The 12,336-nt window shown below is 41.4% G+C and overlaps 1 protein-coding gene across 3 annotated transcripts in view; it reads left to right on the forward strand.

Annotated features, from left to right (window-relative positions):
* Positions 1 to 300: 300 nt before the first annotated feature.
* letm1 (leucine zipper and EF-hand containing transmembrane protein 1) overlaps positions 301 to 12,336 on the forward strand; it is a 42,085-nt gene continuing 30,049 nt past the window's right edge. Inside the window, exons 1-3 of one of the 3 annotated variants that reach the window (XM_008117720.3) lie at positions 301 to 574; positions 5,116 to 5,173; positions 7,260 to 7,734. In XM_008117720.3, coding sequence (XP_008115927.2) covers positions 496 to 574; positions 5,116 to 5,173; positions 7,260 to 7,734 — 612 coding nt within the window. In that variant the 5' untranslated portion in view covers positions 301 to 495. The remainder of the gene's footprint in view (positions 575 to 5,115; positions 5,174 to 7,259; positions 7,735 to 12,336) is intronic. The other 2 variants (XM_008117718.3, XM_008117719.3) reach the window with 2 other exon arrangements.

A 12,336-nucleotide genomic window follows, 5' to 3' on the forward strand; every position in this document is an offset into this window, starting at 1 on the left:
GGGCTGCCCCCTCGAAAGAAAACCGATGCCGGAGAAGAAACTCTTAAAGGGGAGGAACGGCCGCTACCTGGGAGCCTTTAGCAAAATGAGAACGATGCTACCGAGAGAGAAACCCTGTTTCCTGAAGGCCTGGTAACAGTCAACAATGGCTGACGCAAGGACCTAGGCCATGTCGGGGAGCCCCTTTCTCTCCATGCGAGGAGGATCCGCTGAGGTAAGAAGAGAACACGCGGACTGCGCCACTAGGAGGAGGCCAACATGGCGGCCGGGGATAACCCGGAAGCTAGAAACCGCAGCGGAAGCCAGCCTTCGCCTCTCCTTGACTGGAGCGATGCCTAAAGGCGACAAGCAGCGCCTCCCAGGGCGCGCCAAGGAGAGACTTCATGTCCCAGCAGCCAGCAGGGCGGACCTCCGGTCACGTGGGGCCTGCGCCTGTCCAATAGGGTCTCTCTGAGACCGGGAGTTGGTGTTTCCCCGGCCGGCGAAGGCTCTGGGATGGCGTTCGTGCTGCTGAAGTGCTGCGGCCGGAGGGCGGCCTGCCTTCCGCGGCGGCTGCACTGGGAGCCCGAGGCTGGTGAGGAGGGGGCGGAAGATAACGGGGTGGGGGGAACTTGGAAAAAGGCCTGCCGCCAGCCTGAGCGGGCGCCTGAGGCCTTTCCCTTGGAGGCTTGAGGTACTTCCAGGCCTGCTGCCCATCACGCCCTTGTGCCCGCTAATCTGCCGTCGAGGTTGTTGCGCGCGCACTAGCCGTGCCCGACCCGAGAGGCGGCGCTGCCAAGGAGTTTCCTTGTCAAGATTTGCTCCGAAGGGAATTCCGCCCTGCCTTCCTCTCGGTCTGAGCGCGCGCGTCCTGCGCGAGGCCTCCACGCTGAGGCTCAGCGGAGATCCAGAGGCCTGGCTCCGCCGCGCGAATCTGAGGCCCCTTCTAAATGGCCATATCCTCTAGATTATCAAAACAAATTATAATCTACACTGCCATATCATTCAATTCAAAGCAGATCATCTGCTTTGTTGCTGTGAGTTTTCCGGGCTGTATGGCCGTGTTCCAGAAGCATTCTCTCCTGACGTTTCGCCTACATCTATGGCAGGCATCCTCAGAGGTTTTGAGGTCTGTTGGGATTTATATACAGTAGAGTCTCACTTATCCAACATAAACGGGCCGGCAGAATGTTGGATAAGCGAATATGTTGGATAATAAGAAGGGATTAAGGAAAAGCCTATTAAACATCAGATTAGGTTATGATTTTACAAATTAAGCACCAAGACATCATGTTATACAACAAATTTGACAGAAAAAGTAGTTCAATACTCAGTAATACTATGCAGTAATTACTGTATTTACGAATTTTGCACCAAAATATCATGATGTATTGAAAATATTGACTACAAAAATGCATTGGATAATCCAGAACGTTGGATAAGTGAATGTTGGATAAGTGATATTCTACTGTATCTGTGAAAAGTCCAGGGTGGGAGAAAGAACTCTTGTCCGTTTGAAACAAGTGTGAATGGTGCAGTTGTTCACCCTGATTAGCATTGAATAGCCTTGCAGTTTCAAAGCCTGACTGCTTCCTGCCTGAGGAAATCCTTTGTTGAGAGGTGTCAGCTGGCTCCAATTGTTTCATGTCTGGAATTCCCCAGTTCCCAGAGTGTTGTTCTTTATTTACTGTCCTGATTTTAGAGTTTTTTAAATACTGGTAGCCAGATTTTATTCATTTTCATGGTTTCCTCCTTTCTGTTGAAATTGTCCACATGCTTGTGAATTTCAATGGCTTCTCTGTGTAGTCTGACATGGTGTTTGTTAGAGTGGTCCAGCATTAGAGGCATTAAATTGCAACATTCACACCTGCCTCAGGCAGACAAGAGTTTTTTCTCCCACCCTGGAGTTTCCACATATATATAAACCCAACTTGCCTAGTTTCCAACAGACCTCACAACTTCTGAGGATGCCTGCCATCGATGTGAGCGAAACATCAGGAGAGAATGCTTCTGGAACATGACTATATAGCCGGGAAAACTCACAGCAACAAAGCAGATTATAGTCTGCACTGCCATATCACCCAATTCAAAGCAGATAATCTGGATTTTATATGGCAGTGTAGACAGGGCCTGATTCTAAGTGGAGTGAAAGACCTGCTACCGCTCAACACAGCAGCAGTGGGGCAAGACCTATACTGTGTGACCATTGTTTAAAACCTTCATTTCATAAAACAAATCGTGTAAATGGGGAGACACCTGTTTTTTAAGGATGATCATAGAAATATTGTTAATATTTTATAGCAAAGCCCTTTCTACAGATTTAAGGTGTAACAACATATAAATGACAGCACATCATTTAGAACTTGCATATCAAATGGAATGTTTCTTAGCAATGCTTTACATGTTTATTTAGAAATGAGTTTTTTTCTTTTCCTTTGTGTTCCAAATAAGGCAAATGGGCATAAGACTGCAGCCTCAAAATGTAAATGTTGTAAAAGTTCAAGCATAGGCAGTCCCCAGGTTACAAACAAGATCAGTTCTGTAGATGCTTAAGTTGAATTTGTTTGTAACTTGGAATGGGTACATTTTAAAAGTGTAACTTGAGCCCCCCCCCTCCCCCGGGTGTATGTATGTGTGTATGTAGTTTTGGACAGCAAAGGGAAGGGTTAACACCCTGTGGTGTTTGTTTTGTTGTCTGTGCCCCTGTTCAGAAGATTTCACCTTACTTTCTGTCCCTGTGTTAATTAGATTTTAAAAGATTTGGCTTGTTGTGGAAACAAGGATTGATGATTTATAAATTTTGGTATGCTATTTATTCAACACTGTTGGTCTATGGACCGTAATAAAGTTTATTTGTTGATTGATGATAAAGCTTCAGTGGAAACACGTATTCCCAATGATGACTCTTTCAGGAGTGAATTTCCCTTCTGAGGGGGTAGATTTCTCTCACTTTCTGTTATCTCACCCCCTTTGTAAGTCAGATGTTTAGGGCTGCCTATACAGTAGAGTCTCACTTATCCAACACTCGCTTATCCAACGTTCTGAGTTATCCAACGCATTTTGGGAGTCAATGTTTTCAATACATCGTGATATTTTGGTGCTAAATCCGTAAATACAGTAATTAATACATAGCATTACTGCATATTGAACTACTTTTTTCTGTCAAACTTGTTGTATAACATGATGTTTTGGTGCTTAATTTGTAAAATCATAACCTAATTTGATGTTTAATAGGCTTTTCCTTAATCCCTCCTTATTATCCAACATATTCGCTTATCCAACGTTCTGCCGGCCCGTTTATGTTGGATAAGTGAGACTCTACTGTATGAGCAAACCTTCAGCGCCGCCAAGTGGCAGCCCTTACCGTACTCTGTCAAAAATAATTCATGTTTGGGAAGCTCTAAGGAAGGTATGCAATTTTTGGTTTAATTCCCTCAAGGCCATTTTTGGCCATTGGATCAGAATATTCTGTAATGCTATTTTCAAACACTGATGATAGACACAAAAAGCTTTATATTTTAATCTATTTTGATTGGGTAAAACTTTGCATTTGAAAATCTTTCATATTCCAAAAGAGTATATATCCCAAATAGCCATATTCCTGTCATTGTCAGTGTTTCTCCTCGAAGAAATGATTCTATCATCACATTTATAAATGATTGAATTACAGGGTTTTTTTTCAGGGTAAAGTAAGACCCAGTTCTAATCACGTGCACCTAGAAAATGCAAAACAGAATTGCATTGAGACACATCCAGTGAAAACAATTGGCTGTTTTCTAAGGATGGGCATTCTGATCCAACCTTAGTGAAAACATAAGAAAAATGTTTCCATGGCACATTCAAATAAATCGTTCAGTTTCATCTAGTGAATGTTAATACAATAGCTACTAGAATACTAACTAGAAAGATTGAGTTGGAAAAGGCAACTTAATTTCCAAGAAATCAAAATTACATTCAGAATAAATTACGTGATTTTTTTCCCCATTTAGATGCTTTAGGCTCTACTTTTTGTTTGGGGTTTACAGAACTAGGCATTGTCCCCACAATTGTTTTGATGATGATGATAATAATAATAATTTTATTCTTGTATCCCACTACCATCTCCCCAAAGGGACTCGGGACGGCTTACACATGACACAAGGTGCCTAAAAACAGAACATAAAACACAATTTAAAATACAATTGAATGAAACATATAAGCATATAAAACAACTTAAAACTCAATTTAAACAGCTCTCATCAACCAATGGCATTAGCTACTGTAAATGTGGCCAGGCTGTAAACAATCGGAAAGGGAATAAGATAAGTTCAAAGCTGCCATAGTGTTAATATGTGTTGTTGCTGTTGTTGCTTCTTTTTTGTTAATTAGCAAGGAATATTTTAGCTAATCCTCGAAGTGACTGAGCATCAAGCAGGGAAATATGTTGAGCATGATATACAGGCTTATTTATTTAAACATAGCAGCTTTATCCTTCCAAAACTGGTTAACTGTTAATGGTAAAAGCTGAAAGCTTTTTAAAGATTTTCATATCCATGTTTTGTATGTGAATGTGGTTTCCATATCAAATTCCATGTGAAACAAGGTGTTTGTGGAATTGCAACTTTGAATATAATTCTGAAAGGATTTCTGCCTAGTCAGGCCTTTTCCTTATTCTTTTCCAGTTGGCTCACATTTTAATGCAATGCGTTTTACATTTTTACAATATTTTAGTCTGATTTCAGTTTGTGATTTATTCAGTCTTTTGGTTTTATTGTGAGTTTTATTGTTTGTTGTATTGTAACATCTACTTGAAATACAATTACTAATCTCAACTCATCTTGAAGTTCTTAAGTAGTACTAATTTCTTCTAATTCCAGGAAAGTAACGGGATTAGAATTTAAGAGCAGTTGTATAATTGAAATTTGCAGAATTGTTCATATTGTACTGTTATCATTGGATTGTGGATCTTATATTGATATAATCTGTATATATAGCCTCTTCCATTTTTTGCTCCAACCAAATCTGTTTCTGCTGTATGATTTATGCTTTCATTAATGAAGTAGCATCTGAGCAAAGCTACTTGCTATTGTGCTGCTAAAAGGCAAAATATATTGCATAGTGATGGACTCCATTCTGACTTTACTTTTTGATTTCTAGGTCACTTGGAAAACCATGCTTGTTCTAGCTGCACGTCCCTGAGGCTAATAAATCATACGTAAGTAAACATATTCATAAGACCATTGTTGATAAGCTAGTTGCCTATTCTGGTTATATGATCTACTGTTAGAGGCATTTAAGGAGGGTTTAACTATCAGCTATCTTTAAGGCCTGGTTGGTTATAGCTGAATAGAAATAGATATGTTAAGTTTTCCACAGGTGTCCCTGGAACTCAGGGCCCATGGAAACCAGAACACCCCCCTCCCTGCTGTCCTTCTGATGGTAGGCTAAATCCTTTTCATTCAAACAGGCATTTAAAAATGAAGGTGTTTAAGATCTAGTTGGGGTGCTATGGTTTTACCTTGAACATATTTTGATGGATTTTAACTGATATTTTTTTTACTGCTGTTGGTGTTTAATTCTGTTTTAGTTTTTGTATATTTGTATATTTTTAAATCTGTGCTAATGCTTTTATGTCGTGCCGCTTTGAGTCTCCTTTGGGAAGATAAAGCAGGGTATAAATAAATATAATAATACCACCAGCAGTGAGGGGATCTTTATCTCAGGAAGAAAAAGGACTCCTCCCTTTTTAAAGGTGAAAGGAATCTTAATTTTTGCTGAAGATCAGTAACAACAAATCATGAATAAGGATGACAAGGAATGGATATTCAAAGGCCTGTTTTTTACCCTCTAGTTAATAGACTGAAGAATGAGAGCTGTAACCAGCATTAGCTTTGTACAAAAGGACAAGAGGTGCCATTATTCCACTATCAGAAGTGTAAGCGTCATAGAAGTATGGACATATCTTATGTGTTTTTTCTGGCTATCTCTGAAACTTGAGCCTTCTAGTGTCATATCTGAGTCCAGAAGTAGGCCAATCTCATAGGTTATGCTGTAATACTGGTAGTTGTTACGTAATGCCTCATGTACAATTATTATTATTATTATTATTATTACCACCATATTTGTACCCTGCTTTATCTCTCTAGCAGGAGACTCAAAGTGGCTTAACATAAAAGTATCAGCATACATTTTAAAACACACCAAAATACAAACATTAAAACAGGATTCAATATAAACTGTATTAAAAAATTCCCAGTTTAAAAAACATGTTCAAAGTTAAAAACCACAGCACACCCAAAATTTATCTTAAAAACTATCTTCTTGAATAAAAAGGTTTTAGCCTGCCGCCAGAAGGACAGCAGGAAGGGGACCATTCTGGTTTCCCTGGACAGTGAGTTCCAGAGTTGATGGGCAGCCACCGAGAAGGCCTCTTGTTCCCACCAATCGAACTCAAGATGGAGGTGGGGCCGAGAGAAGGGCTTCTCCTGAAGATCTCAGGGTCCAGGCAGGTTTGTACAAGAGTGGTCAGCCAGATAGCCTGAATCTGAACCGTTTAGGACTTTAAAGGCACTTTGAATTGTGCCCAGAAACAGACTGGCAGCCAGTGGAGCTGCTTCTAATGGGAGTTTTCCACTCGCTGTAGCCAGCCCCAGTTAGCAATCTGGTTGCAGCTCTTTGGACCAGCTGAAGTTTCCAAGCATCTCTATAGAGTCTTTCAACTCCCATTCATTTTTCACAAGCCTGTTCATAATCTGCATTCTAGAAAATTTAGGTTTCTCACTTAATCAAGTGTTTCCTGTTCCTTGGTTCTGCTTTGTTCTTGTTCACTCAAAGCGGCTAGATCTGTTGATTCATTTCAAATTACCTTCCCAGTGCAGCTGTGTAAATTGTAGTGTATCATGAGAGTGAATCCCCGCTGCTGGAGTTTTCGTAAAAGTCACTGTAGTTTACTACAGGCTGTTGTGTGTGCTTGTTACAGAAAGTTGTTGCAATGAATTCTGTTATGACGAGTGTTACTGAACACAGCTTTAAGCATGTCATATATATGAGAAGTATTGGGCAATTACGATCTGATGTTCGAATCTTATATAAATATTGTGTCAGTCGGTCTGTATGGTGCAGTTATAGGGTTACATTTCAATGCATGAGAGACTCAAATGTCTCTCAGTCGTACAAATCTTTTTGTATAGTTCTGGATAAAGTTACTATTTCAGTCTAGTGTAACTCATAACATTATGATGAAGCTAGATTGATGAAGTGTAAATGCATTACAAATACTAAAATATCATGTTCCTTTGCAGGAATACTCATTTTAAATATTGCACTAGCATCTCCCCTGTTTACATTTGCTCTTCAAGGAATGGTTATATTGGGACTGAAGGACCAGAAAAAAGGAACTTTACAGCACTGAGAGCACTTGACTTGTCGTCACTGTCCCCTCATAGTGGCACTGTCACTTCTTCCTTTATTTGGGGATGTCATTATCTTCCAGTACGGAAGTGGCATTCTTCACAATCTTGTTATGATGACTCTATGATAGAAAAATCCTTGAAGACTCTCAAGGATAAAAATAAGAAATTGGAAGAAGGAGGACCTGTATATAGCCCAACTGTAGAAGAAAATATAGTCAAAAAGTCACTTGGACAGAGGATTGTTGATGAACTAAAGCATTATTATCATGGCTTTTGGTTGTTATGGATTGATACAAAGATTGCTGCGAGGATGCTCTGGCAAATTCTTCATGGCAACACTTTATCTCGCCGAGAACGAAGACAGGTACTAAATTTATGGCATTCCTTTTTGGATTCACCTTCATATATAACTTCCTTAACTTGGGAAACAAGTAGTAAATTCTTGAAATTTTCTTTTTAATGATGGTAAACATGTGAGTAGGGAATCATTTTACCAATGAATAAACATCTTAAATGTCACTAATTAAAACAAACTTTTCTTAAAAGGATATAAAATATTCAGTCAGTATTACAACTTTTTAAAAAGGACAGCTGAGTAACTTGCATCTATTATATACATGGTGCATATTCTAACAATTGCAATTCTGTTCATGTCTACTTAGAAATATATTTCATGTTATAGAATCTAGTGAGATATACTCCAGATAGATTGAAGTAGGATGCCTGCTTAAATTGCTGTGTATTTATTGCTTGCTGTATTTTATCACATTTTTCAGTAGCTTCCATTAAACACACAAAAAAGAAACCCCTGCCATTGAAATTATAAATTGTAATAAAATACAGGTAGTCACCGGGTTATGAACAAGATAGGTCCTGTAGGTTTATTCTTAAGTTGAATTTGTATACAAGCTGGAACAGGTACATTTTAAAGTGTAACTCCAGCCAGACTTTCTTTTGTTAGTTTTGCATAGCAAATGGAAGGATTACCACCCCTGTAACATTCGTTTTGCTGTCTGTTATGCTAAGAAGATTTCACTTCGCTTTCTGTCCCTGTGACAACTGGATTTTGAAAAGTTTGGGTTATCATGGAAAGGAGGATTGGTGATAAAACTTCAGTGGAGACACCTTTTTCCCATGATAACTCTTATAGGAGTGAATTTTCTTCCCGGTGTAGATTTCCTCTCACTTCCTGTTGTCTCAGGAACAGAAAGTGAGATTAAATCTTTCTAATGAGGATGCTGACAGCCGTAAAAAAAATTCACAGTGACTCTAACACCACACCATATTAACCAAAAATAAAATTTGCATGGAGTTCTCCTTTAAATGTGACGTGGGGCGATGCTTGTCTTAACATTTATTATTACCTATGTATGTACATACTTAAACATTTTCAAATACTGTAAAAGGCCTGGTGCATAATACTGGCTGTCATACCCACTCCCTGGCCCACATAACACCTTTCACCCCCCCCCCCCTTTGTAACAAGAAGTCATATGTAAGTCAGATGTTTGTCACTTGGGGACAAATACAGGTGGGTACAATGAAAAGGAAAAGAGGGACATTAGTTCTCCAAACAAGAACATGTGCTTCTGAAAAAATGAATAATAATAATAATAAAAAAACTTTATTTATACCCCGCCACCATCTCCTCAACGGGGACTCGGGGCGGCTTACATGGGGCCATGCCCAGGACAATACAATGTCACGCTCACTTCAAAGGATCAGTCTGAACGCAGATCAAAGATAGCTGCTCTCAAATCCAATCTTTATTGAAGAATACATGACTTTGGAAAAGTCGAGAATGACCTAATGTTTACATACATTCAATTTTATCACTTCTGATGCAACGTAATAGCACACGCAAATATCATCATCAAACCCCACCCTCCGGATCACATTACTACCATTCCCACACACTACATCAATTATAATTGTTTATACTTTCAACCCTGAGTTCCCAGGCTCATTTTATCTTCTCCCGCCAGGTGCTTGCAGGGTTGTTTTATGTTATGAAGCCAGATTCAGGGCTTGGAAATCCAGCCCTGGGATTTGGCTCCATGACATGGCGCCCTCGTTTTCTTCGTCCTCCTCTCCGCTTCTTCTTTCATCATAGTCCTGAAACAAATCAAACAATAACTCTATGTGTCCATTTTGTCCAAAGTCCCCATATACTTTTTCAGTAAGCTGCGATGGAATACTGGGTGTATTTTCCCTAAACTTTTTGGCAATGCCAACTGGAAAGTTACTTCATTGATAACACCCTGTATTCTGAATGGTCCAATATATTTGGGGCCCAATTTTCTCGAAGGTAGCCCCAATTTGATGTTTTGGGTACTTAACCACACTAGATCTCCTTTATCCAATTTTTCGCCTTCCACCCTCTTTCTGTCTGCGAACGCTTTATACTTTTTGTGTGCTTCCTTTAAGGATGCAGTCACTTGACTCCAGCATTCTAGCATTTGCGTTTTCCATTTTCCTGCCTCTGTTTCCTCATTCTCTGTCCATCTTGGCAACTTGGGCAAAGGCTGTATTTCATACCCGTAAACTACTTCAAAGGGGGTTTTATTTGTTGCTGAATGTATAGTCGAATTAAAAGCTAGTTCTGCAAAAGCCAACCACCTAGACCAGTCATTTTGTCTCATGTTGGAGTACATTCGAAGGAACTGCCCAAGTGTCTGCTGAGTACGTTCTACTGCCCCGTTTGTCATGGGGTGAAAAGCAGAACTTAGACTCCTTTCTGCTCCTAGCATTTCCAAGAATTTTTCCCAAAATTTTGCTGTGAATTGTACTCCTCTGTCACTGACCACTCTACTGGGACATCCATGCAGTTTGTAAATATGGTTTATGTACAATTCAGCTAGTTTCTCGGCCGATGGTAGTTTCGTCAGTGCTATAAAGTGGGCCTGTTTAGAAAACAGGTCTAATACTGTCCAAATATAACGATGTCCTTTGCTAACCGGCAGTTCCCCCACAAAGTCCATAGCTACACATTCCCAAGGTCTGGTAGGTTCCGCTACTGTTTGTAATAATCCCATAGGCTTCCCTCCTCTCGATTTATTTCTGGCACAATCATCACATTGAACAACATGATTCTTTATGTCCTTCCTCATTCCTGGCCACCAACAATGTTTTGCTATTGCCTTCGTTGTTTTTGTAATTCCTGTATGACCAGCGCTCTGGTTATTGTGAAAACGATGCAAAATCTTAATCCTTAATATTGCTGGGATATACAGTTTCTTGTTAACAAACCAAAATCCCCCCTTCTGCTCCCCCTTTTCTGCGTTGGATGCGATCCACTGATCTCCTTCATAAGACTGTTTCAGTTCGTTTCCCCAATTATCTTCCCCGTCGAGTTCAACAATAGCCGTTTTCTCCTTTTGGGTTTGCGCTCTTGTCCTGACAGCTAAGCCCCATTGTTTATCAGAGAATATTGTCCCCTCTTTTGCTGTGGTTATGCCTTCGTGTTGAGGCATGCGTGAAAGAGCATCTGCCAAGACATTCTGCTTCCCTTGAAAAATTTTTAATTGGAAATCGAACCTGCTGAAGTATTGCGCCCATCTAATTTGTTTGGGGGACAATTTTCGAGGAGACTTTAAATACTGGAGGTTCTTATGGTCAGACCAAATTTCAAATGGGATTCCGCTTCCTTCGAGGAAGCTTTACTAAGGGCATAGGGTATTTATTTATTGTCTATTTCACCTGCTTCATCTCCCTCGTCCTCCTCTTCTGCAATTTTGCTTATCTCCCATTGCGTCTGCTGTTCTTTAAATGCTAGGCTCTTTCCTCTCCAATCTACTTCAGGATTAGCCTGTTCGAGCCATGGTATCCCTAATATTACGTGGTATGCGGCAATAGGGGCTATCACAAAGGATATTCTTCCTTCCCATTTGCCTATTTTACATGGGACCCCCCGTATTTCCTTTGTAGATACTTCCCCAGCAGCAACTGATCCATCTAGCTGCGAAAATGCAATTGGGGAGTCAAGCGCCATCTGCTGGCACTTCAGCGCTCCTGCTAGTTCCGGAGTTATAATGTTCCTAGAACAACCACAATCCACGAATGCCTTGCAGGTGGCCCGATTCTCTAGCCCCGAGATGCAGATTGGCACTACTATCATGCGTTTGTCCCGACTCACCAGTTTTTCCGAAGATTCTGGGGCTTGCACCTCCTCCTCCGCACGCCTCCCGGTTGCTGGCTTGGGTTTTGAGGGTTTTGGTGGCTTCCCCTTCCGTGCCCAACATTCTGCTGCTCGATGGCCCGTCTTCCCACACACAAAGCATCCCGGTTTAGGTTTGTTGTCGTCTCCTCTGGAGGGAATCCCCGGCCTCCCTCCGGACCTTTCCTGCTTCCTCGTTTCTCCTCGGCCTCTTGCCACCGGTCTTTGCTGGCCGCCGCTGCTCCTGAAGCGCTTCACTTGGGCCAGGGTGGACTCAACGCGCCCCGCTAGTTGAATCCATCCCTGGAGCGTTTCGGGGTCATCTCTGTGCGCTGCCCAGCTGAAAACCTCGGGGCGTAGTCCCTCTTTAAATATTTCCACTTTGGTCACTTCAGACCACTCTGGTACCCTTTCCGCGAGGTGGAGGAATTCCTCTGCGTACTCGGGCACCGTTTTGTCCCTCTGCTTTATTCCTTTAAGCTGGTCTCGAGCCCTCAATTGCTCTAGCCGGTCTCTGAACCGGTTTTCCAGTGCGGCGAGGAAGCGGGGCACTGACCTCAGGCATGGGTCGCGTCTGGCATGTAGTTGCACATACCAGCTTGCAGCTCCTCTCTTTAGTGTGTTGCCGATGGCTCGAACCCTGCTTGCTTCGGAGGGGAATGTGTGTGCATTGTCTTCCATGTATCCTCTGATGCTAATTAGAAAAAAGTTCAATTCAGCTGATTCCCCTCCGTATTCTAGTTTGAGATCTTCCCTCCTTGGCATCCATTCTGCGGCCCGTTGGTGCTGTCTGGGAGGCAGGGGGAAGGG

The sequence above is a fragment of the Anolis carolinensis genome, chromosome 3 (genome assembly GCF_035594765.1).
Source record: "Anolis carolinensis isolate JA03-04 chromosome 3, rAnoCar3.1.pri, whole genome shotgun sequence".
NCBI classification, from domain to species: domain Eukaryota; kingdom Metazoa; phylum Chordata; class Lepidosauria; order Squamata; family Dactyloidae; genus Anolis; species Anolis carolinensis.